Source organism: Pygocentrus nattereri, chromosome 8 (genome assembly GCF_015220715.1).
Source record: "Pygocentrus nattereri isolate fPygNat1 chromosome 8, fPygNat1.pri, whole genome shotgun sequence".
In the NCBI taxonomy this organism is placed as follows: Eukaryota; Metazoa; Chordata; class Actinopteri; order Characiformes; family Serrasalmidae; genus Pygocentrus; species Pygocentrus nattereri.
The window spans coordinates 11,818,874-11,843,016 of NC_051218.1; the positions used below are offsets into that span (position 1 = coordinate 11,818,874).

Here is a 24,143-nt window from a genome sequence, read left to right on the forward strand (position 1 = left end):
CCTTTTTTCCTTGATCCTTTTTTGCCCCATCCTTCTTTTCTCTCTCTCTTTCTCCTGCTCTCTCCCTTTCTTTTTCTTTCTTTTTCCGTCTTTTGTCTCTCTGTCCCTTTCTTCCCCCCCCACCCTCACCATGTTTTATCTTATTTTCATTTTGTTGCCTTGTTTATTTCAATTGCACTGTTCAACACTCATTTCTCTTTCTTTGTCTGTGTCTGTCTGTGAGAGCCATGTGTTATAATTCTCTCGTTTCCTCTTTCCCCTCCAGGAAGTTTCAGGGCTCCCTGGCTGTGAGGGTCGTTGATAGTAGATTGAGGGAGCGTGCGGGCAATATAAACCAAACCAAAGATGTCAAGAGAGATGTGAGAAGAGAAATAAAGAGAGAGGGCGAAGGATAGAGAAAAGACTTAAAGAAAATAGTTATTGCTTAGCGAGTGTGGGGACTATATCTTGTTCTGGTTCTCTCATGTGGCCAGCTAAGGTAAGTTTTTGGCTAAAGAAATTAGCAGTGAACGAGACAGTGAGTCCATGGGTGTGGAGTGGGGTGTCTAAGGGCAGGGCACAGGGTGGGTGGATTCGTGGAGGGTGTGTTAAAAGCAGCTCACACTAGGAAATGTGTCAATCGCTGAGCCCTTTGTCTAAGGCCAGCCTCCAGAGACATATGCAGTCGTGTGAAATTGATACATACAGTGGAATCCACTCAAAACCCCTCTAAGGAAGTTTAGGCACGGGCTATTTTGATAGATGGAAAAGTCTGGTCTGGGTTCAAGCAAAGGTTTAAATGACAAGCCGCTGAATATTGTTTCTGTTAAATCATGTTTATAATGGAGAAGAGGCTTAGATTGTCTCTGCCTGTCAATTATTCTGCCCTTAGAGGAGATTAATTCTAGCTGGTAAACAAATGTATTATGCTTTCTATTGACCTGCAGGTGCATGGCACCTAACCTGAGTATTTGAATGCCCTGCATTTCTCCGTGTTAATGAAATCAGTTGACATCAAATGGTAACTTGGAGCTTGTCCATATATGAAGAAGCAACCAAGCACCCAAGTGTTGTGTACATGATAATACAGTTCATCTCTTCCTCTGCATACTTTATTGGCCTCCTTTTACCCTGTTTTTCACCCCCATGGACCATCAGCAGGTACTATTTGGGTGGTGAATCATTCTCAGTACTGCAGTGACACTGATGTTGTTGTGGTGTATTAGAGTGTGTGAGTTGTGCTGGTACGAGTGGATCAGACACAGCAATGATGCTAGAGTTTTTAAACACTGTGTCCACTCACTGTCCACTCTATTAAACAGTCCTATATTGTCAGTCTAACTTATAGATGTAAAGTCAGAGACGATAGCTCATCTTCTGCTGCACAGTTTGTGTTGGTCATCCTCTAGCCCTTCATCAGTGGTCACAGGACATTGCCCACAGGACGCTGTTGGCTGGATATTTTTGTTTGGTGGACAATTTTCAGCCCAGCAGTGACACTGTGTTTAAAAACTCCAGCAACACTGCTACTAATTGTAGAACTACAAAGTACACCCGCATAGTAAGTGAAGCTGATAAAATGGACAATGAATGTAGAAACAAGGAGGTGGTCATAATGTTATACCTGATCAGTGTTGTTTCAATTATTTACGTATCTCAGTCTTGCAAACACAGTCAGGAGAAACAACCTGTTTAATTATATGGGATGAAGAGAGGTTGGAAATTGTCATTTTGTTTTGGTACCCACACCAACATCATATGTGGGAAAGAAAATAAAATACTAGAAAAATTTATGAAGTTCACAAAACAGTAAGCACCGAGGCTCTTAATTAATTCTGGTGTAACTAAAGATTCTGTTAAAGTATTGTGAAGGTTCTGGAGTCCTCTCTGTGACGTCGTAGCTCTCCCCTTCATTTGGCTGTCTCAGTCCTGCAGTTAGCTCTCAGGAGGGTGTGTAGTACAAAGACACATAATCAATCACAGTCTCCTCTCTCAGAGATTATGTCCCCTTCCACTGCACTCCCTGTGCACCAATTACTTATGAAAGTTCTCCTCCCTAATGTGGCAGGGAGCCTGGGATTAGATGGAAGAGCTACTGATGCACCTGACTTTCCTTCATTAATGGACTGGATGTGTTAAAGATGATGATACAATGCTAATGTAGCTGTGTTTGTGTCATCTTAATGTAACATTTTTACAATTCCAAATACGTTAGACGCGACACTGAAAACAACCCATTAAAACTACCATTGTGCAGTTTCCCTAAATGTCTGTGCTGTCTACTCTAACTTCTATATCTAGACTTTATAAGACACTTTTTACACATTGTCTATAATGCAAAATATACCAGATTTTGTGCTGCAACTTTTTAAGTCCACTGCCAATTAAAAAGTCAAGGTTAGAAGGACTCTGCTTCCCTTGTCATGACCTCCAGGCCCTGCTGGGTGATCTGGCTTGCCAGCTGTCCGTGCTCAGGTTCAGGTGAGGTCTGAACTCAGCAACCCCCACCCACACATCCCAGCCCAGACAACTCCAATTACTGCTACTCCAGCCTGCTGCTTACTGTGTACAAAGCTAAAAGACGTTTCTCCTTCATTTGTTAGACCTAATATACACCCCAATTCTAATAAGCTATACATTTTTGTCAAAAATACCTATATCCCTGACATATACCAGTGTGAAAGATTAGAAAATTAAAATACTAGGACAGAATATTAGAATATTAGCATAGAATCTGAATCTAATATTCTTTTTTCTGTAAGGTCTGATGTTAACATGGTGACAAATCTTAGTCATTTTCATTAGTTTAGATTAGTTAGGCTTCAACAACATACACTGATGAGGCATAACATTTATAACCACCTCCTTGTGTCAAACTGGAGTTTGGTGGTTTAGCTTGGTAGTTAGCATTTTATACTGGAAACTCAATGTTATGTCCAGCAATCCAAGATTGCTACGGTTTCTCATTAGGTTACTCTCACCTTTGCGACTATTCTGTAAAACTTGCCAACTTTAGACACTTTTGATTTGTGGGTGGAGCATGGGCAGATCAATTCAATTCTTAAATGTTACCCTTGTTTAAGTTTACTTTAGTTTCACTTGCTGACTAAGCCGGTTCTTAGAATTGCTAGTGTTGCTAGTATCTTAGCAGGTGAATTTTATCAGAAGGAGCCCAGCTTTAGCTGGGATACCTCTAAGTCCTGATTGTTGGAATTTTCCCCTGAGCCCTGAGCCACAGGGAATCTTGTAAGCCTCTCATCGTCCCCCGTCATCTGGCTGGGCCATTGCGTAAGTGGGCTGGGTTGGCCTGAGCATGGAGTGCATGGTGGCCTGCTGCAACATGATGATCATAACACTGCTGGGGGTAGGGCTATATTTAGCTTTGGGAGTGAGAGAGTGAGGGAGGAGAGTGAGAGTGTGAAAAAGAGAGAAAATGAAAGTGAGAAAAAGAGAGTGAAAATGGGATTTGAGGGTAAGTAATTGTCAAGTAATTTAGTAATTGTCTTAGTGAACAAACTGTTCAGTAATTTGTGGTTTTTGCATGACTTAGGTCAGCACTAGAGTGTGTGAGCTTGTTGTTGGGGCCGATGGTTGGCGTTTAGGGGTGGATCTTCCACTCCATTTCCCCAATACTACGTTTAGCCAAGGCAGAGGGGAGGGTGTAACCGAGTAACTGGGGCATTCCCTGCCTGGCTTCCTCTTGTGGACTCTAGTGACACTATGTTTTGTTGATTACTTTATTTGTTTATTTATTTATTTTGCTTGACCATAACACATGCCAAATGTCTTTCCCATTTTAGAATGGTACTTCCTCTACTTCCAGTTTAATCCCACAGAACACCACAGAGGGAAGTGCCACTATTACAGTTACATAAACAAGGCAGTAATTGTGCAGGAGTGCTTTACAAATCAGTAATTTGTGAATACTGGAGCTGTTGTTTGGAAATCAGTGTCATCTTCTCAAATGTACGTTTCCCACCAAAATGCTGCCCAACACAAAATTATTCATATACACGTATGATAAAAGGATTATTTAGATAAAGTGACAAATGGATAATTATCAATTATGGGATGCACCTATATGGACTAGCTAATATTTTTTAATGTACACATCTGTTCCCAATGATATAATTTTATATAAGGCTGATTTTATAAATTTAGCAACTAATGTTATGTAGTAACCACTAATAAAATTAATATGTAGGGTATAGTGGAGCATCTTCTCCAGTTTCTTGTATATAAATAAATTTGGTAATGTGAGTGTCTCTCTCTCTCTCTCTCTCTCTCTCTCTCTCTCTCTCTCTCTCTCTCTCTCTCCCTCTCTCTCTGTTTCATACACACACGGTGTAGTAGGGAAGGAGGGAAATAGATCAATAGATCATTGAACCCTACTGGAATTGTAAAGATTTTTCGTATTATTTTTCTGTCCTGAAACGGAACGCACAGACCAAACCGTAAGTCCTAGAGACACAAAACTTAGTCAATAGGTATTAGTCCCTCCCACTACTCAGGCGCACAAACTCAGGGGATGCTATAGCACAGAAAAGCTTTGCCTAATTACTACATTTTTTTTCCTGATTTCTTGGGTCCAAACAAACAACTTTTCACATATATGTGTGTGTGTGTGTGTGTGTGTATATATATGTATGTATATGTAAGTATGTGTGTGTGTATATATATATATATATATATATATATATATATATATATATATATGTATGTGTGTGTGTGTGTGTGTGTGTGTGTGTGTGTATTTATTTATATGTGTGTGTGTGTGTGTGTGTGTGTGTGTGTGTGTATTTATTTATATGTGTGTGTGTGTGTGTGTGTGTGTGTGTGTGTGTGTATTTATTTATATATATATATATATATATATATATATATATATATATATATATACCAGCATAAATCATCCTTACTTCTCGGTAAAAGTAAATAAATGAATAAAAAACAGAGCACTCCTACTCACACTTAGCGAACTGTAGCCAAACCTGTCCGCTCGTCTGGTGGTGCAGTGACCCGGGAAAGGCCCAAAGTATATGATGGTGTGTGTGTGCATGTGTCTGTGCGTGTGTGTGCGTGCGTGCGTGTGTGTGTGAGAGAGAGAGAGAGAGAGAGAGAGAGAGAGAGAGAGAGAGAGAGAGAGAGAGAGAGAGAGAGAGAGAGAAGCACTCCTAACAGGGAAATCCTTCTTAATTTAGAATGGAGTCGTCACATTAGTAATTGTGCATATATGCTTGCGCTTTTAAAATTTTTTTTTTTTTTTTTTTTTTTTTTTTTTAAACCTAAGTTGATAATCCCTTAAGTGTAATTAAATGGAGGCTCTTGGGCCTGATGGCTGCCTCTCCCCTCAGGCTCTTGCCCTCTGCACATGTCACTGTGCACATTCTGAATCACTGCTCTTAGATTAATGATTCATGTCTCTCTCTTTTTTCCTCTCTGCTCTCATTTTCTGCTCATAGGGACAGCCTGATAGATGATGGAGCGAGCTAGGCTGGAGTGGTGTGTAGAGTGGAGGGGCTGATATGAATTTAACTTATTCAATTCAGGCACTACAGTTCTCATTCATGATGCTTTGCCCACTTCACTGCAACTGTTGTGAAGTTGGACAAACTTAAGAGTGTTGGCAAAATCCTATTCAGTATATCTCATTGTAACTCTTCATTTATAGTGTGGTAAATGATATGATACATGATTTCAAATCGTAAATGATTTCAAATTATATTTTTTGTATGCATTTGAAATGTCATACTGTTAGAAGGGATGAAATGGAGTCATGTAAGTTTTTGTGTTATTAATTGTAATCTCCTTTATTTTCTCCTATAATCCTATATTTATCATTGTATTCACATGAGCTCATACAGGAAAAAGTCCTACTGCTTCATTCAGTGTCTTTGGAGCCATTTACGTGGCGCCATGCAAAATGATCTCCCAATCGATCAGTGCCGTTTCAGGTTTGGAGGCTGGCCGAGGCTTAGAGTAAAGCCTTTCAAATCAATATCAATGATTTGTTGTGTCCCATTTTAGAACACAGCATATGACTTACTTTCTGTCACCAATACTTCCTGACACTTTTGTTATGGAGACCAATCAGGATATTGGGCATGGCTGTGGTGATTTAATGAGCCTTGGGCTTTACTGTGGCATTCTGTTATTTTGGTGTGAAGATGAGCTTCAGTTGCAGTAGATGCAAAGCCTGCTGTATGAGTCCTTCTCACATGTGCTTATTTCAACTGGACAAGCATACCACTATGAAATACTTGAGTAAATGGTTTGTTTGGAGTAAATGGTGATAAGAGACAATTTGTCTTCAGTGATCCAGATAATTTTTTTTCCTTTTGCAGGTGAAGGGGCTGTGTTACTGCAGTAAACAGGCATCAGCTTCTCACTGCTCTGCAGCTTATGTATGTGTGTGTGCACTGATGCAGAACAGTGCCTGAGCCACCTACAAGTATTTTCTGTGCACAGTAGTGCTTTAGATCAGTGTTAAACTATACATATTTCTGTAGTTTCATGCTTCTGTATTCTTCTCTATTGTTGTTGTATTCTCCTCTGTGCACACAAGAAAACAGTCTGTTCTGAGTGTGATGTCAGCTGGAATTCCATTGATTTTTCAAGGTTTATGTATAATTAAATTATGATGTCATTCAGAGTGATTTGATGTGAAATGCCTCGCTCTACAGCAGGGGTGTCAAACTCAACCACTAAAGGGTCGTATTAAAAATCTCAGGCTGTGTTTGTTATTTTTACTTAACATTTTGCCATGACCTCAAAAAAGAGGCAAAAATAGGCACTGAATACGTTAACGATTAAACAAATCATTTAAATTAAAAACAAATTATTTAAGACAGTAGACTACACTAGCTGCAGATAACTGTTAAACCCCAAAAGTCCCATAGATTGTTGTTAAGGAGGAGGTGGAAGGAAACGCATTATGTTGCAGTGCATGCTGGGAACTGTAGTGCAGCTCATGGTGAAATGGGCTAATGTTAATAGAAAATTCTATTAATCTTTTTGTGTGTTATATAGGATTGTGCTATGGGACTGACTTGTTTGACACATGCGTTCTATAGAAACTTAGCAAGTCAGAGTCTGTTCACAGTAGTGGTGAACTAGTCATCCAAATCATGTTGTCTCCAAAAGCAACCTCACTGACAGTTTTGACACAAAATGATTGTGAATGTGTTACCAGATGCCCCTGATGTTGTTTTATAATCCTATTGAGATGCAGTTTTGTCCTAAAACATATTTTTGTAATCCATTCATGGTGGGTGTATGAAAGGTGTCCTAAGGCAAAATACATTACAACAAAAAATCAGATGTGTAGGCTCGCTAACCAGTTTAGGTAGTAAATAAAATGACTCTTTTTGTGGTAGAGTTCACAATTCCTGGTTCATCTCCACTATAAAAGAATCAGAGTTAGTAAGTTTGCTTATAACCAAATAACATTGTTTACATCTCAACAACTGAATCATGCAGAAATTGGTAAAAATTTATGGAATTCCCCTTTAATGTAGTGAAACAGTATATTAAACTATTGCAGTGATTGTCTTTGAGAGGATGGATGGATAGATGGATGGATGGGTTGATGGATGCCTTAAAAATGACAGCCTACAGTGACTCAGCTGGAGGACATGTGTTTGTGTGACACCTCTCTGACTGTTCGAAAACAAATGGCTTAGTCACTGATGTTCTGTTCTCCCCTCTGCAGGCCTGACAGTTAAATCAGGGTTAATTCCCTTTCATCATGGCCCCAGTGCTAAAGTACCCTCACTGTCATGTGCTCACAATATAGCCGTACACGTGTCGGGGTGGTGGAGGACGTCTGTTCGGCTGTAAGGGAGTGGCAGACTGCAGGAAGGTGATTTTATTTAGGTCAGTAGAGAAGGCTTTGCAAGTCAACATACAGCATTCCTGTTTCCTTAAACACTAGGCAGTTCTGCTCCACGTTGTTTTTCGTTTCGAAATGACGGCTGTGAGAATGACTTGCCCCAACTGTTGCTAATTAGGGAGCAGGTCTTTCCATTATTTATCAGTACCCTGATCAATTATTAACTGCCTGATATAATGAATAGACCTGGGGTTTTTTTTTTATCCATTGTTTGTTTGGCTTGTGATGAGGTCAAGCTGTGACTGGGTCTGCTTCTCTAGTGTCTCCTCCCCAGCCTGATAGGAGAGGGTAAACAGCTACATGCTCACACAGGCATACACAGAAACAACATTGACCTCAGGATTGCAATATCAGAATGGAGAAGGTGGTTAAAGGTGTCTAGATGTTTAAAAGCTTTCATTCTTTTTTTTCATCCCTTCAGTCTAACATGATTTTTAGATACTTCTTTAAACCTGAAACTATACCGATTTTCATTAGGAGAACTTAACATGGAAAAATTTGCTCTTCTCCTGTTGCCCTGTTACATTTTACACTTTGTATTAAGGACCGCAGATGAGCTTGATTGTGTTAATGTCATGCCCACATAAAGTCCTGTGGCATTGACATTTTGCCATCTGCTTCATTAAGAGTGAAAGCGTCTAACAAGTTATCCTTTAAGGAGGATTGTTGCTTTAAAGCCTTAATGCAATAATGTTGCTATGTATACACCAGGTCAAAAGTGCATGTGCATGCTGTTGCATGCTAAAATTGTCTTAAAGGCATTGTGTGGATCACAGGCTTAGATTATTCAGTGCAGAAATGCTGCTGATTCTCCTGCCTCTCACTTTCTTATAGGTATTTATGCTACTTTAAGTGTTTTTAATATGATTCTGTAGACATGTGGCTGCTCAGTATGTGCGAACCAGCAGTGAACTTCATTGTACAGAGTGTAGAATCCCATCTGGTATACTGTAATGTAGGGTAGTGCTGGACGGTGTCTTCATCTGTCGCTTGTCTATTTTTTTTGCTTGTTTTGAAAGAACAAAGTTCAAATATGCAGAAGAGTTAAAGAAATAGCAAGTTTTCTTTCTGGAAATGTGGTTTCTATGCTTTGAGTGATTATGAGAGAAGCAGAACAGCACAGAACAGTATAATCAAAATTACTTCAAACCAGCTGTATCAGGTCTGGAAGTAGTTAACCTTTTTGTGCAAACTGAGATATCATCTGAATCAGTGAAACTGGAATATTTTGAAAATGTCATAATGTTGAATTCTATCAGCACTTACACAAGTGTGATTTCCATGGGGGACGGGAAAGGTTATGTGAATATACTTACAATATTCTTTGTTTACTTATTTGGGTATTTGAATAATACATGTTCATTTTAGGGTGTGAAGCATCTCATGGACTTGGCTAGAGAGAAGGTGTAGGTCATAGAAATAACCACAGGGAGTGTGCCATTTGTTTATTCATAGAAAATAAATGTTTTCTCTGTGCAATTTCTTCAAATGGAAATGGAAACGTACTTGGTGGTTGTCAGTATACTTGAAAGGGCACTGAAATATAGCTTATGTGTAGGAAACACTGCAAGATGATAAAGCAAATATCAGCTTGAATGCTAAAAAGGGTGCGCTATTTTGAAGCTATTTAGTGTTCCTTATCTCTCATTTTCACCATGTGCTTCATAACTGAAAGGTGTGAACAGGAATGATGTCGACTTTGAGATGAATCTATTCTTGAGCTCAGAAGCAGATGGGCCTGTTCTCTCGAGTGTGTACTTCCCACGATTCTGTGTCCAGAATTACTGCTACTCTGTATTAGCCAAAGCAGTGAAAGTGCAGACAGGTATGAGGTGCATGTATGAGAGAGAGAGAATGTGTGAGAGAGAGAGAAAGTTGCCTGCAGGGGAGTTTGCTCATTTTTTGAGTGCACTTCTGCTTATATCTTCACTACTTACTCGTGTACTGCTGCGGGTGGAGTGATCACATTGTCTTACGGGGAAAATCTGAATGAAGTCTGTAAAATCCAAATTCTGGATTAAGTACCACATCTTGGATTTTTTTCTTTAACCTGTGTTTTTGCTAGGCTCATCTTAATGTCTGCAGGTAAGCTTCAGTAGCCTGAGTAATGGGAGATATACAGTTGGTTATGAAGATGTTGGCAATTTGTGTTAGGATAACTTCAGCTCCTTCAGTGAGATTTAATCTCTTATTGAGCACTAAACCCCATTTGTTTACTTGGAGATCTAATGTACAATAACTTAGGATTTCTAGTCTATACTTGTTTGCTCTAAACTGTTCTTGGGTGCCTGTGTGCACTCACTCACCTGAGAGGAGGCGTGCTGTGTGTAGATTTTCATCAGTTTTTTATACACATTATTGTGACCATATCCATTGGGAAAATTGATGATCTTCCAGATCTTTCATGAGGAAGGCCACTGATCAAAACTGGTAACATCAAGTGAAGTTGCAGATGAAATGTCCTTTATTGTCTGGTATTCGGGTTAGTTAGGTAGATTACACGCTACACAGTAAGCACATGAAAAGAAAAAGTGAAACAACCAGCCACAAAAAGGCTTAGATCATTGTCAGTAAAACACTCCCTTAGGATTTCCCCTGTGTTATGGTTGTAGTTGTAGGGAGGTGCTTGACGTGAGCAATCACATTGACTTCATGAACATCATGTGTAACTCCAGTGGAATGAAGGTTGTGGCCCATTATGTTATTATCAGTGTCAGTGAGCTGACTGAACAGGCTAGATGAGTGAAAGCACAATGTGTTCTAACTCTTCTAAATGTTAAAGAAATTTAAAGAAATGCATTTGTTAACCTGATCAGCTGCATTTGTAGTGTATGGTTTATTACCTCAGACAGTAGTATTATAATATAAAAAAAAAAAAATTATAAGTCAGTGGTGCTGAAGCAATGGATATTGGCTGATAGATGTTAGTTTAAACATGCTGGTGGGTTCCTACTTACATTTCTACTAAAAATCCAACTGGAGGCCGTTACGAATGTAGCATTTATTGCCTTGTCTGACAAATTTCATGTGGTTCTTTTTTCTGCAAACAAAAGAGCTCAATGAAGAGTTTAAGTTGTGCTCAGTTTTAAAAAGAATTTTAAAAACTGAATTAATTAAAACTAATTCTACAACTTGTGCAGATCACCTGTTTAACATCAGAAAACAGTCATTACCATCAGACATTCACACCGATAATTTTGTTTGCTTCTGCACATGCCAGAATACCAGTACTCAGTTAGCTCAGTGTCTTGCTGTGTTGAAAACATGCAACACAGCATTTCAGCAATTATGTGAGACTGGAACCTGTTCCATACATATTAACCTGGTATCCTAACTTTCAGATGCTTACACTTTGCTTCCCTCTCCTTCTTTTTGTTTCAGGGTATGAAAAGACAGAAGATGCATCTGAGAAGACCTCCCTAGCTGACCAGGATGATGCTCGACTAATATTCATCAATCAGCCCCAGTTTACAAAATTTTGCAGTAACCGTGTCAGGTAGGACTTTGTATGGGAGTCTTTGCTTTATGCTTTATGCTTTGATGTAGTTTACTGTCTGCTATTCAGACTTTCTGTTTTTCAACGCTGGCAGTGATTGAAATAGATCACTTGTCTCTTGTTAATATTGTACTGTTTAGCAGTGGACAGTTTAGTTTCCTGTATCATAGTAAAAACAAATGGCACAGTAAATGAATTCATCCACTTTCTTATCAATCTGTGTTGGTGCTCAACATTCCAATAAACAAACCACCATTAGCTGTTTGAGCGAGGGTTAAGCTGGCTTCTTATTTGTAGCTGTAGACATGGGCAGAATGTTTTGAAAAGTGCAGTGCCAGAGGACTAAGCTACTCATTTAATTCATGACTGCAGTAAACTGCAACAGTTACCACTCAGTATTTTAGTGATATGACGAGCAGGAGGTGGTAAATGCATTAGGGTCTTTATTTTAAACTGTGAAGAGCTGCTGTTTTAATGTTCTGTCAGACAGTCGAGGGAGTTTGGTAAGTTTATTTCAATGGCTCAGTGGCCTCCGTTAACTTTAGCTAACATTCCTCTGTTGCTGCTTAGCCACAAGAGACTCATAGCCACCATTAACGTTAGCCAATGTTTCACTGTCCATTGGTTAGTAAAAAGAGACTCACATTGTGTGTTTGTGTCATATTTTATTGTATTACAATTTTATTTTAGGGTTGGGACATTGAGAGAAAAAGACCAATGTACTTAAAGTACAACATAGTTTGGAGGTATGCATGTTTTCTATAACCTTGAAAAAAGAAGCGCTGTGCTATACTGTGATAGTGTCTGAGCAAACGCATGCGCACATTTCCGATGAAATTCAGATTGCTGGGGAAATTATTTAGTTTAATTTAGATGCTAATTGTGATGGAAGTATCAGTGTGAAGTATATTCTTATTATTCAAACACTGTTGTCTCCTTTCATTTAAATGAAAATTTCACATTTGTGAAAGAGGGCGGTAAAACGAGCCGATTCCAAAATCCTGAACTTTTATGTAACAGTCTTCACTCATTTACACTTAATGTCCCTAAAATTTACATATACCAGTCCCTGTTCTAGCCTATCAGGAAACAATGGAGCAGCAGCAATGAAAAATGGAGGTGCCTGTGTGCCTGTGTCCATTTCGACTTGCTGCTTCTGTGTGAGCCACCATGGTGCCTTACTGTAAACCAGCAAATCAGAGCAGAGCTCATCAAATTATTCCCAAGCACCACCAAAAAGGGAAGGCAGCTTGTTTCATTCTAGGGCCAAATCACATGGTTGTAAATGGGCGTAAAACCACATTTGGGCTTTTTTTTTCACCCTGACCAAAGCCACATACCTTCTGTGTAGACATCAGATCAATTTAAACTGCTGAATAAATGCATTCTATGGCACCTTTAAATGGCACTTTGTGGCCTGAATGTCATGTTATATCTCTGTTCTCTTGAGAACAACAATAAAGAGAGGCAGTATATTCAGTATTTTCTAAATTTCTTTCCCAGCACTGTGGACACACTTGTTTTGGATTTGCTCCATGCAGAAGGTGTTGCTTAGCACTGTATATTGAGTTTCTGTAGGCCTACAGGCAAAGGCTGCAGGTTTTTCCAGTGCTATGTTTTGTGGACAGTGTCACTACTGATATGTTCCTGCTCTCTGATCTAAACCTTGAAAACAGTGTCCTGGCTTTCAGTGCTTTCTGGTTGCTTTCTAGTCCTCGTTCATACATGCAGGTGTGGCTGCAGTTTTCTGTGTGTTTTCTCATCTGCTGTTAAACAAAGAGTTAAATGCAGAGGAAGATTTTTTTTTTCTTTTTAGCATGTGTGTGCATGTTGTAATTGTGTGACAACCTTTAGGGCAGTAGGTGTGTCACACACTGAGGCACTGCAGCAATCACCTCTTCCACCTGACTGAGACAGAGGCAGAAAAAAATAGTAAGAAAAGGAGTCGGTCAGGAGGACTAAGAAAGACAAGAAAAGAAAGGAAGAACAAAAAGAGGCAGACAAGAACAAAGAGAGGGAAAAAGAAATGTTGAAAGAGAGTGAATATAGGCAGTGAACACAGAGAGGGGGACAAAATGACGTGAGAGAAAAATGAAAATGAGGCAAAGATGGAACGTCAGTGTTTTTGGCACTTGAGGCTGTGGAGCGATTGTTGCTGAGAGTGCAGTAAAGTTCAGACTCCTTCAGCAGCTCAGTGTGTCCAAATTAAATATGAGCTTGGGCAGATGGATAGCAGGCAGAGCGCAGGCCAGCTGAACACACCAGTGTATACAGCGCAGTGCAGGACACACACGCAAACACCATTACGGTTACATCCACAGTGAGGCTCATCTGCAAGGTCTGACAGTGTGGATAGTGTTGATAGAGCGTAAAAATTGAAACAGAAAGCAGAAGGGGAGAAAATAATTTGCTACATTACTTAATTTTCACTGTCTCACCTCCTCCTGCAAACACTGAATTATAAAAGTGTGAACCATCTGTAATTTGTGTACGACAAGACTAATGCTAAAACATGCACGCACACTCTCTTTTACAGACACACACTGCAGGATTTGTTTCTCAGGACATAGGCTCGTACATATCTATTATTAAATTAGTTTAAAACAAGTTATGCCTAACCCTGCTCACCTCTCTTACACACACACACACACGCTATTGCTAGATTCTGTTGCTTTACTGCTCAAAGTAAGACCAGGTAAAGGACAGTATGTATACTGTCACACCAGGGAGGGACTCTGGAACATCAGGACACATTATCATAGTCTTACTGGTTGATTTGTTTTTGCTTTCCCACCCGACTTTTTCACGATTTACTCATTACCAATTTGCACCTTCTACCTGGTTCACCCCATATGTCACGTTATACTGACCTGGAATAGTGAGTGTGGTCTAATCATAGGTTTTTGCTGTGTATATTGGGCGATTTAAGCATGCAGTCAGAGTTACCACCAAAGAACAACATTTCTGAAATTGTACAATGCATGTTTTCAAGCTGCAACTCGCACAGTGTCACTGACATTTAAATACTGACAGTGTAATGATAGAAATATTTTCAGGTTCAGTACAATCATTGATACTTGGGTCAAAATCCAGTTTGATTATCAATATTTCATGTGTTTAAGTCTTGATTCTACAGAGCTCTAATTACATGCTAGATAAATTGCTTTGGCTCAGAAGACTACATTTTTTTTTATTTACATTTTTTCAAACTTAAAATGATTTGAGAGACCCTCTGAAGCGTGTGGGCAGCAACACTTAAATTTCAGTATGCTGTCTTGAATGTTCATTGTCTGAATGTTTCAATACAGTATTGAAATAATTACTCCCTTACAAAACACACTTGGAGGAGGGCACTAAATAAGTCTCAGTTTTATGGTGGTATCTACAAGCACTTCCTTATCTTGACGTTTCCAGACAATGGCACAATGAGCACTTGGAGCACAGAAGCAAGACTGCCGAACAGCCTTTGTAATCTCTGTGCTGTTATTGCATTGTGATTGTGTAGTTTCTGTTTATATTCTGTGTCAATTGCTTTCACATTGCTAACTCTCTTGCAAGCTGATATTTTATCTTCTGCAGCTTAGCTGTGATACTGCTAATGAAATTCCTAGTTGCAGAGATGATGCAGTTGTATGAAAAAGGTCTCTCTCTCTTTCTCTCGCTTCCCCCTCCCCCATGTGCAGATAAAGCAGTAGCATTAACAGGTCGGCTCTGGATGGGCATCCTCTGTCAGGCCAGGTTAGTGTTAGCATTCCTGCTGCATGAGCGGCTGGGGAGCTCCATTTGCTTTATGTTTGTTTGTTTATTTATTTATTTGCACAAAAACAGGCACACATGAATGGAATTTAGTCTGAAATGCCCTCTGTCGTGTTTAAGCTGTAATCTTAAAAGTCTACCGCCTGTTAGGAGAGATCACACACTGGCCCGGGGAGACACTTTCCTCTTTTGTAAGTCTGTTTTGTAAAACCAGTGAACTTTGTCATAGTGAGTGAGCAATAATAATTGGACATTTTCATGATACACATCAAATTTTTTTGTTTTTCTGATGCTGGAAGTTGAAACAGACATACTGCACTGGTTGTATAAGATTTGAATAATGTTATTAAAGAATGAGTTTTATATTTTCTTTCCCTTGTTTAATGCACATTACTACAGCAAGATCAGTTGTGCTGTAATGTATTTATAGCATCATCAGGATCTAAACTTGCAAGTTCTAGACCATGGGGTGAAACTTTAGACAACTATGCCATCTTGGAACTCCTGTTAATGAAACATACAGTTGATCAGTTTTGCAACTACTGATGAGAAGAATACATTATGTACAAAAATACATAATTTATCATGATAATTTAGTCTTTTGGACTGAACGAGTTGAGGAGAATATTCAATTGTGATTTTTCTGACCAATGTTGTGACTGTGATTTGAATTATTAGATTAGATGCAAGATGCAAAATAATGTTTCTTTCTGGCAATTAAGACCACCAAGGTAGTTGTGTTCATGTGAACCTGTACACAGAACATGGGTGTTTTTGTTGCTACTGACTGGTCTAAACACACTGGTTTTGAAAATGTGGGTCGTAGTAATTGGTTATTTCATGGTGAAGCACCAGTGATCGTTATGCTGAAGGCAGTGGTGATCAGAGCACAGTGCTGTCCTGCTAAGCAAACTGAGAACACAAATCATAACAAATCTAAACATATATTGTCCAGCTAAATATCAATATGTTCATGCTAAGGTGGATTTCACTAATATACACATTAGGCAAGTGTAATTTCTATTTAATGTCTCATTAAGTATGTAGCAGTGTAAGAGATTGCATGTTTCTTTCTTTTGTCATGATGTGTATTTGCACTTGGTTATTGAAAGCTGTCTGTTGCTGTCTGAGAAACCAAATGTTGTGTCCCCAAAAATAATGGTAACTTTACAAGAGAAGAAAAAAAAACGCTCTTTATTTTCAATGCAATTTGACATTAAAACATTTTATTACAGATAATTTTAGACCAGTTCCACTGGTCCAATTATTGTGATATTATTTTGTTTCAGACAGTGTAAACATCAGCTGCCTTTTTTTCAATTATGTCAAAAATGAATAATGTCTCCGATTTGAAAATTGTATTCTTTGTACTCATAAAAATTATTAATTGATTTAATCGTTAGCCCTAACAGTAATGTTGTCCACTCCTGGCCCTTTATTTTTAAAAAATCCCAAAGGAGTTTGAGTAAGATAGCATACATGTGGTCAGAAAGTGCAAAGCCAATGACTTATAAATACAGTTATGAGTAAATCTAGTGCAGTATGTGATTTAGTGAAAAATCGATTGTTGGTCAGTTGTATTGGTGCGAGTTTGTGTTCAGTGTGCGTTAGGTGTGCTGTGGTCAGCCGGCGGGTTGTCAGGCTAGATCTCATTGGAATGCTAATGTGAGCTGCAGAGCCCGTCGGGTCTTGGACCCTCAGAGTGTCCAGGCCAAGCTGCTGCCCACAGAGTGCTGAACACAGCGCTTTATACAGCGAAAGATGTGCAGAGTAACTCTACATTCAAAACACACACACACATCTGTGCACTTTTAATGCAGATAGTTTGAAGGAAAATTTTTTTTTATATATATATATATATTTGCACACGCCATAAAACATGCTTGAGTGTGTCTCTCTCTCTCTCTCTCTCTCTCTCTCTCTCTCTCTCTCTCTCTCTCTCTCTCTCTCGCTCTCTCTTTCACGCACACACACACACACACACTCGCACGCACTCACGCAAGGTGGACACAAGCTCTCAAGGTTACATATCAGTGTCTTGTACGTGCACTGGAGGAGCAGGCATTTGCAAGCTCAACAGGCCACAGCTTTCGCTCCTTTAAATAATACAGCACTTGTAAATAATCCCTGTGGATGCAAAATGACCAGCAATTAAACTCGTTAACTCATACTACTCATGACGACACACGGAGTATGGGCACTTCTCATGTTTGACACGCATGTTTAAGAATGCTTGAAAATACGGTTATGCTCTACTGTTACTCTGTCCACACCTAATCAATGCTTTTAACACACAGAGCTTTTGTTTTAACACTGACAGAAACATCAAAACGTTCCAAAATTTAGAAAGTAACCTTTCAAAGTCTGAACAAAAGAACAGCATATTATGTGTTTTTCTGTTCACTGTGGTTAATTAAAAACCCGGAGCTTAGGCTTTTACCTCTGATCTTGCACTGTCAGAGACTGAATCAGCGGTTATGATGTGGCTTTTCTTAGATCAATCATAAAATTATACAATGATATTTAATTTTTTCCTCTGAGGTCCACTCTAGACAGTCATACTTACATATTACACAACCATTTCCAGCCTCTTTACGCTTTGAAACTTTAACAGTATTTACGTACTACTGCATTAATTACTATTATTTTAGAAATTCAATTTTCAGTGATATAAGACCAAAGCAAGCAGAACTATCTGATCTAATGCCAGTGAATGTGAAACTGCATTTCAGGATGCCTTCAGAAAGACTTTGTTAAAAATATAAACAGAATTTGACATGGTGTTGAGCAGTATAACAGTAATGAGCTGTACAGTGGTAATTAAAATGATGATTGTGTTTCAAAATTGTGATTCTGTTGTATTTTGGAACAGCTAAATAAACCTATTTTAATCATTTATAATTTAGAGTTCCTCACTAGTTGGTGGTCTGGGAGCTCACTGATAAGTGGTGCTAATAGAAAGAGGGGTAAAATGAGAGCCATGAAAAGTTTAGGAAAAACTAACCCATGGTAGCAGCTGAGCGATGGCTAAGACTTCACAGAACATGTTCACAGAACATACTTTATACAGGTATCATTTAAGTATCAGTTAGCTGGAGCCAAGACTGTGCTGTGGTATGTGACACCTTGGGCCTGCTGATCAAGCATCTCTTACTGTAGCCAAAATGCTCCTAAGTTTCAGTCCTTAGTTGTTATCATCTGCACTTGTCAGCAGAGCACCAGTTAGTTAGAATCCAACCTGCACTGTGGTGTGGCAGCACTGTTTCGGTCTATAGCCTGCTTGCTAATATAACTATATAATATAATTAAGTTATCTGATTAGGCTGCAGATCCAAATTAAGATTTAAATCGTTAAAATATAAGCTTGCATCAGTGCTTTAATTATATGGAATCAAACATGTTCATAGGTAAGTAGAGTGGTTATCATGTTCGCTGATATTACACTAAACAGCTCCTTTGGCCTAGTTAGCAGCCTTAAATTATCCATCCATCCATCCATCCATCCATCCATCCATCCATCCATCCATCCATCCATTTTCTAAGCCGCTTCTCCGTCAGGGTCACGGGGGGGGTGCTGGAGCCTATCCCAGCAGTCTTCGGGCGGAAGGCAGGATACACCCTGGACAGGTCGCCAGTCCATCACAGCCTTAAATTAATATTTAGCAATTGTGAGAGAGGTGATTTGACATTATTGAATGATGACTTGAAAATATTGAACTGCGTTCACTTATTTGGCGATTTGTGTTTAAGTGAACAAAACATTTTTAAGCTTTTATTGAATTTTTGAGCTATTATTGTTTTTTTTTTTTTTTTTGTTTCTTTTTTTTTTTTTTTTTTTTCTTTTTTTTTTTTTAGTTGGGGCACTACTGATGCATTGTGTCTGTTCTAACTTATCACATCTCAGAAAAGCAATATAGCGTAATTCATATTATGCAACATAAAATGTCTTTAGGAATCACTGTTATTTATGCCATATAGCTCATCCCAAATATGTCCATATACTGTTTCTTGCTGTAAAACTGTAAAGGAAATTAAAATATGTGATCTCATGTAAACTGCTAACATGTCAGTGCTGTATCATAAAGAAGGTAAATCTTAATTGTTGAATTAAAAAATAACTGTGACAGTTATTGTGCTGGATGGGAAAGAAACATGTTTATATGGAGTCAGGCTGTTGGTTGTGCCCATAATCAGAAATGAGTGATACAGCATTAGTGTAGTCACCATGCGGTGCTCCGTCTAATCATTCTAAGCTTGAAAAAAAAAAAAAATAGAAAGAGGGGGGAAGAAAGTGAAAGTGAGACCTAGATGAAGGGAACGAAAGATGAATGAAGCGGGTAGAGAAAAAGAAGGAAGAGAGTTTGTAAACAGTAGCTGGGAGCTTATGGATGCACTAAATGCTCTTGTACTGATCAAATTCTGGAAAAAAGCCAGAAACAGGAGCGATTGGAGTAAGGCGAGCTCCTGCCAGAACTTTCCATCTCTCATTGTGCTGCTAATTGGCTGCAGTGTGCTATTGTCTGATAGTGATCACTGAAAGGTGGATCAGTGAAGCACGAACACAGTAAGAGGGGTGCTATCACTTTTCACTGACTGTCTGTTTCTACTCTGCAGTGGCTGAGAGTGAGAAAATGTGTGTGCTTTTTTGCACATGCACATACATGGTTGTGTGTGCATGTACATCTTTTACTGACTTTGTACATAGAACACTTAAAGAAATAGTTGTGAGGTTTATTCCTATCTGCTACATCTATGACATACTATGACATACTATGACTCCTTTGACTTGACACTTCATACTTTTTAAATTTCAGCCTGAGAAACAAAACAGCATTGATTAAATTAAGACAAACCAGCCACCAACCTTAATGCTGTAAATAGTTTTTGTTTCCTTACTTACTGTGTGCCTGCAAGTTTTCCTACGGTGATGCTCAGTGATTCTCTCTCTGTCTCTCTGTCTGTCTGTCTGTCTCTCTCTCTCTCTCTCTCTCTCTCTCTCTCTCTCTCTCTCTCTCTCTCTCTCTCTCTCTCTCTCTCTCTCTCTGTGTGTGTGTGCAGTTCCAACCTTAATCATATTTTAGGCTTATTTACTTGCCTGGCCTACTCTGTGATTCCATAGACATCTCTAGCATAAATGAGCTCTGTTGTGTTGACTGGGGTTGGTTGGATGTAGTCTTACCAACCATGCTTATGCCTAAGGGCTGGTGATAAGGGTAGGTCTACTGGGAAAGCGATGGACGATGACATTGAGGTGGGGTAAAGTGGTGGGGGGCCCAATTCACAGCTCATCGTCCCCTACTCGCCTTCATTGTCCCCTACTCGTCCCTTTGCCTTTCTTTACTTTTTCCCTGTGTCCATCTTATTTTTAATGTGACCATTGTGTTCTGTGATTATTTATGAATAATATAGTTAGGCAATGGAAGTGTTGTTTACTTTTTAAGTTATTGTTTTGACTAGTTAAATGTTTCAGAGGAATTATGGGGCACTGTGTTGTTTGTGGTTATCAGTAAGTACAACCGAGTGAAGATGAAATTACCTCAAGAACAGCCATGCTACAAGCATAAAAAGCTTTAGTAGACATGAGACTGTGGCTTCATAATGACTTTTTGAGAGGCCAAGTTGTTGGTGTTGAAATCGGTGTCTTTTTTTATTAATGCAACCAGATGATTACCTACCAGTTGGACATCACTGTTTGCTCCTATTAGACTCACATCAACTTTTTTGCACATTATACTCTCCTTAAAATCTCCTGTTTTCTGCCTCATTATCAGACTGGACAGGTAGCAGAAAGCAGCTGACAAACAGGCAAACGCTACAATAATACAAGACAGACTTAAAGTTTAAGCCTTTAAAGAAAGCTTTACTTACAACTGAAACATAGAAGGTAAATAATGTTACATCACAGAATATTGTAATGTTGGTAGTGCTACATTTAAAAACTGCTGCAAAAAATACTATACTGCAATACATTTATTTAAACATTGTGGCCATTGGTTGTTACTATTAAAGTCTTCAAAAAGTGTCAAACGGTCTGTGTACTTCTGTGGGGTAGGAAGGCCTAAGCTGACACTAGGGTGATGGGTTTGTATGGTCTTAAGGGCAGCTGCGGAGAATTTTGGAACATGGATGGGGTTTGGTGGGGTTGGATTTAAGTAGTTTACATTTAATATGTGGTGATTTGATTGTAATGTGAGACTGTAACCCTGTAACCTTTTCTTCTACCTTTTGTTTTCCCTCTCCAGCACAGCAAAGTACAACGTGCTGACATTCCTGCCACGGTTCCTTTACTCTCAGTTCAGAAGAGCAGCCAACTCCTTCTTCCTGTTCATCGCACTGCTGCAGGTAAGAACCAGTGCCAGATCCACGATCACATCAGCTCTCACTGCCACAGATACACATCTGTCTGGCTCAGTTTACTGTAATGACTGAATGAACTCTAGATAACCCCAGCAGACTTCCTGGGAGTCACCTTTTCCACTGATTAAATTTGAATTGAAGTTTGGCAGAAAAAAACCTTTGTCCTTAAAATATCCATGTATTGTTACTTATTTTACTCATCTTTTTGATGTTTCTGTACCTGTACAGGTTCACTACAGTAGTATGATAATAATAAAGATTGCCAAATTATATTAGAGTACATTTTAAGATCAGCAAATGGTTAAAGAACATGAACAGCTGACTGGTTATGGTACAGCTGGTAATGACCGATTTGAACTATCTGAGCTCGTTTATCTGAACTGGTGACCTTGAGAGAATAGGAGAGAGGGCTTTGAAGCGCAGGTGGTCTGTGTCTTCATTAAGCAGCTGTCAGTGCAGTGACCTTGAATAAGCAGCCGTGCTGTTTAGGAGAGCACAGAGACGATTCTCCTGCAGGAAGGGTGTGGCTTAGGGGATGAATAAAGCCATTTACACAAACTGTGATTGTAAGTGGAAAGCTAAGCTAGTGGAGGTTTCTCTGTGATGTTTTGATGTTTTGATACACCAAAGAGGACAAACGCACCAATGTGGTCCAGTGTGGTTTGCTAGCTGGCAGTCTCTATGCTGTCACTGCTGTGATATGTAAGAAAGCAGAGTAAGTTGACTCCAGATTGAAAGGGATTCTATATCCTGTCTGCTATTGAATGTCCTCCCACAGACACGAGCCACTGCTGCCCGTGCTCTCAACTGATGTTATCAGCTATCTCTTAGTCTTTCAGGGTGCATTAGGGGTGCATATTTCAAGGTGCATTATGACTACAGAGAACATTTGGTTCAGCTCCAGCCTGGCTGATAATAGAAATGAGGTTCCGCTCATATAAACGAGATCACAGTTATATGCAGGCCTGCTGGGGTACATTTCATTTGAAAAAGTGCCACCTTTTTGCTTCATAGGTCAAAAAGTTTAGCTGTTTAGATGTTACCTCGTTATAACACTCTGCAGAACATTAGAGCAGCCTACATTACAGCTTTAAAGGAGCCTGAAATGTTTTATCCAAATCTGAACATGACTGTAGCTCTAGAAAATTCTGTCCAAATCTGACCCAAACCCACCCATCACCAACTGAAGACCAAATAAAACTCTAAATTTGTAATGATTGTGCCACATAATCTGTCTTGTACCTCACATCACTGATGCACAGAATTAAAAAAAATGAATAGCCAAATTTTCAGCTGTCCAAAATCAAGTTGCACTTTGATTTAATTTATTCAGCATTCATTGACTTCCAGCAATGTCTCAAATGTGTTTAGTCTCAGTCTAAATATAAACTTTATGTAATAGCTTTTTCTGAAGCTAGCTTCATGGACCTTCCTGCACAAACACTCCAGCATGCTAGATTTTAGGGAGAAAAAAATCTAGGAAGAAAACAAAGGTAAGGTATGATTGTAGTTTGAGAAGACACTGTATGATTGTAAGAAGGGAGAGAACTCTGAGAACTCTTGAGCTGGAGTTCTGAGCACTATCAGCTTTTAAGGCTAAGCCCCTCAGGATGATTAGAGGTATGACTGAATGATAGTACCGAGGAACAGGCAAGGTGGGGAGGTGAAAAAACTTAATAATGGGAAATATAAGGTAAAGATGGAAATTAATAGAATAGATAAAAATATCTGTAAAAATGTTTGAGAAGTGATGCCCAAACAGAACCTGGTGTAAATAGTTGGGTCCTGTAGTATTTGGAGTTGTTCAGTAGAATGATTATTCAGTAAAGGTGTAACGATACTCACCCACATTCAGTTCATGATACTGAGTTCATGATTCTGTATACTCATGTTATTTCAATGAAATTTAAATAAAAAATAATTATGACCATAAATATGTTGTTATGCTAAAGAGGCGTAATTACCACATTCATGCATTGTCACATATCCACAGTGTCACAGTTTCACATTGCAGTATCACATTGTCACAATGCATTGTTACGTCCTTATTGATCAGCCTATAAAGCAGTCTATGGACTGTAAGACTTTAGAGCAGTCTGTAGAATATCAGCAGTTTATAGTAGAGCAGACTGTAGAAGAGTCCGTAAAGGAGTCAAAAACAGTCCAGTTGAGTGCTGTAGTTGTTGACTTCTGCTCACGCATCTCCACTCTTGCCTGTCAGTTTATGGTTAATGACCTGTCCTCTGGGCCTTCTTCTCACCTCCTATTGACAGATCACACACACGTACACATACACACACACGCACAGGCTCAAGGAGAATCATGGGAGTTCCATCCTGCTCCCTCGGGAGGGAGGAGTCCATCATGAAGGATACAATCTGTCATTCACCTCCCTGAAGATCAGAAATTCATACAGCACAGATACTGCAGATGGATGTTTATATGTGGAATGAACATCTATAGCTGAGTTATAGACTGCATGTTGGATCGTTTTCCTCTCCTTGGTCTTCCAACTGGAAGGCAGGGAGCATGTAAAGAGCTACAAATTTAGATTTTTATTTATTTTTATTTTTTGTTATTATTTTCATGTTGAACATGGTATGCAGTCATTTTTAAACTACTACTTTTTTGCTTCCAGCTCCCAACATATCTGAACTAATATAT

General features: G+C 39.1%; 1 protein-coding gene across 7 annotated transcripts in view; it reads left to right on the top strand.

Annotated features, from left to right (window-relative positions):
- atp8a1 (ATPase phospholipid transporting 8A1) overlaps positions 1 to 24,143 on the top strand; it is a 162,860-nt gene that overhangs the window by 12,833 nt on the left and 125,884 nt on the right. For 6 of the 7 annotated variants that reach the window (XM_017690149.2, XM_017690154.2, XM_017690148.2 and 3 more), the window contains exons 2-3: positions 11,252 to 11,366; positions 21,365 to 21,464. In XM_017690149.2, coding sequence (XP_017545638.1) covers positions 11,252 to 11,366; positions 21,365 to 21,464 — 215 coding nt within the window. Of the gene's footprint in view, positions 1 to 11,251; positions 11,367 to 15,052; positions 15,105 to 21,364; positions 21,465 to 24,143 lie in introns of those variants that run through there. The other variant, XM_017690160.2, reaches the window with a different exon arrangement.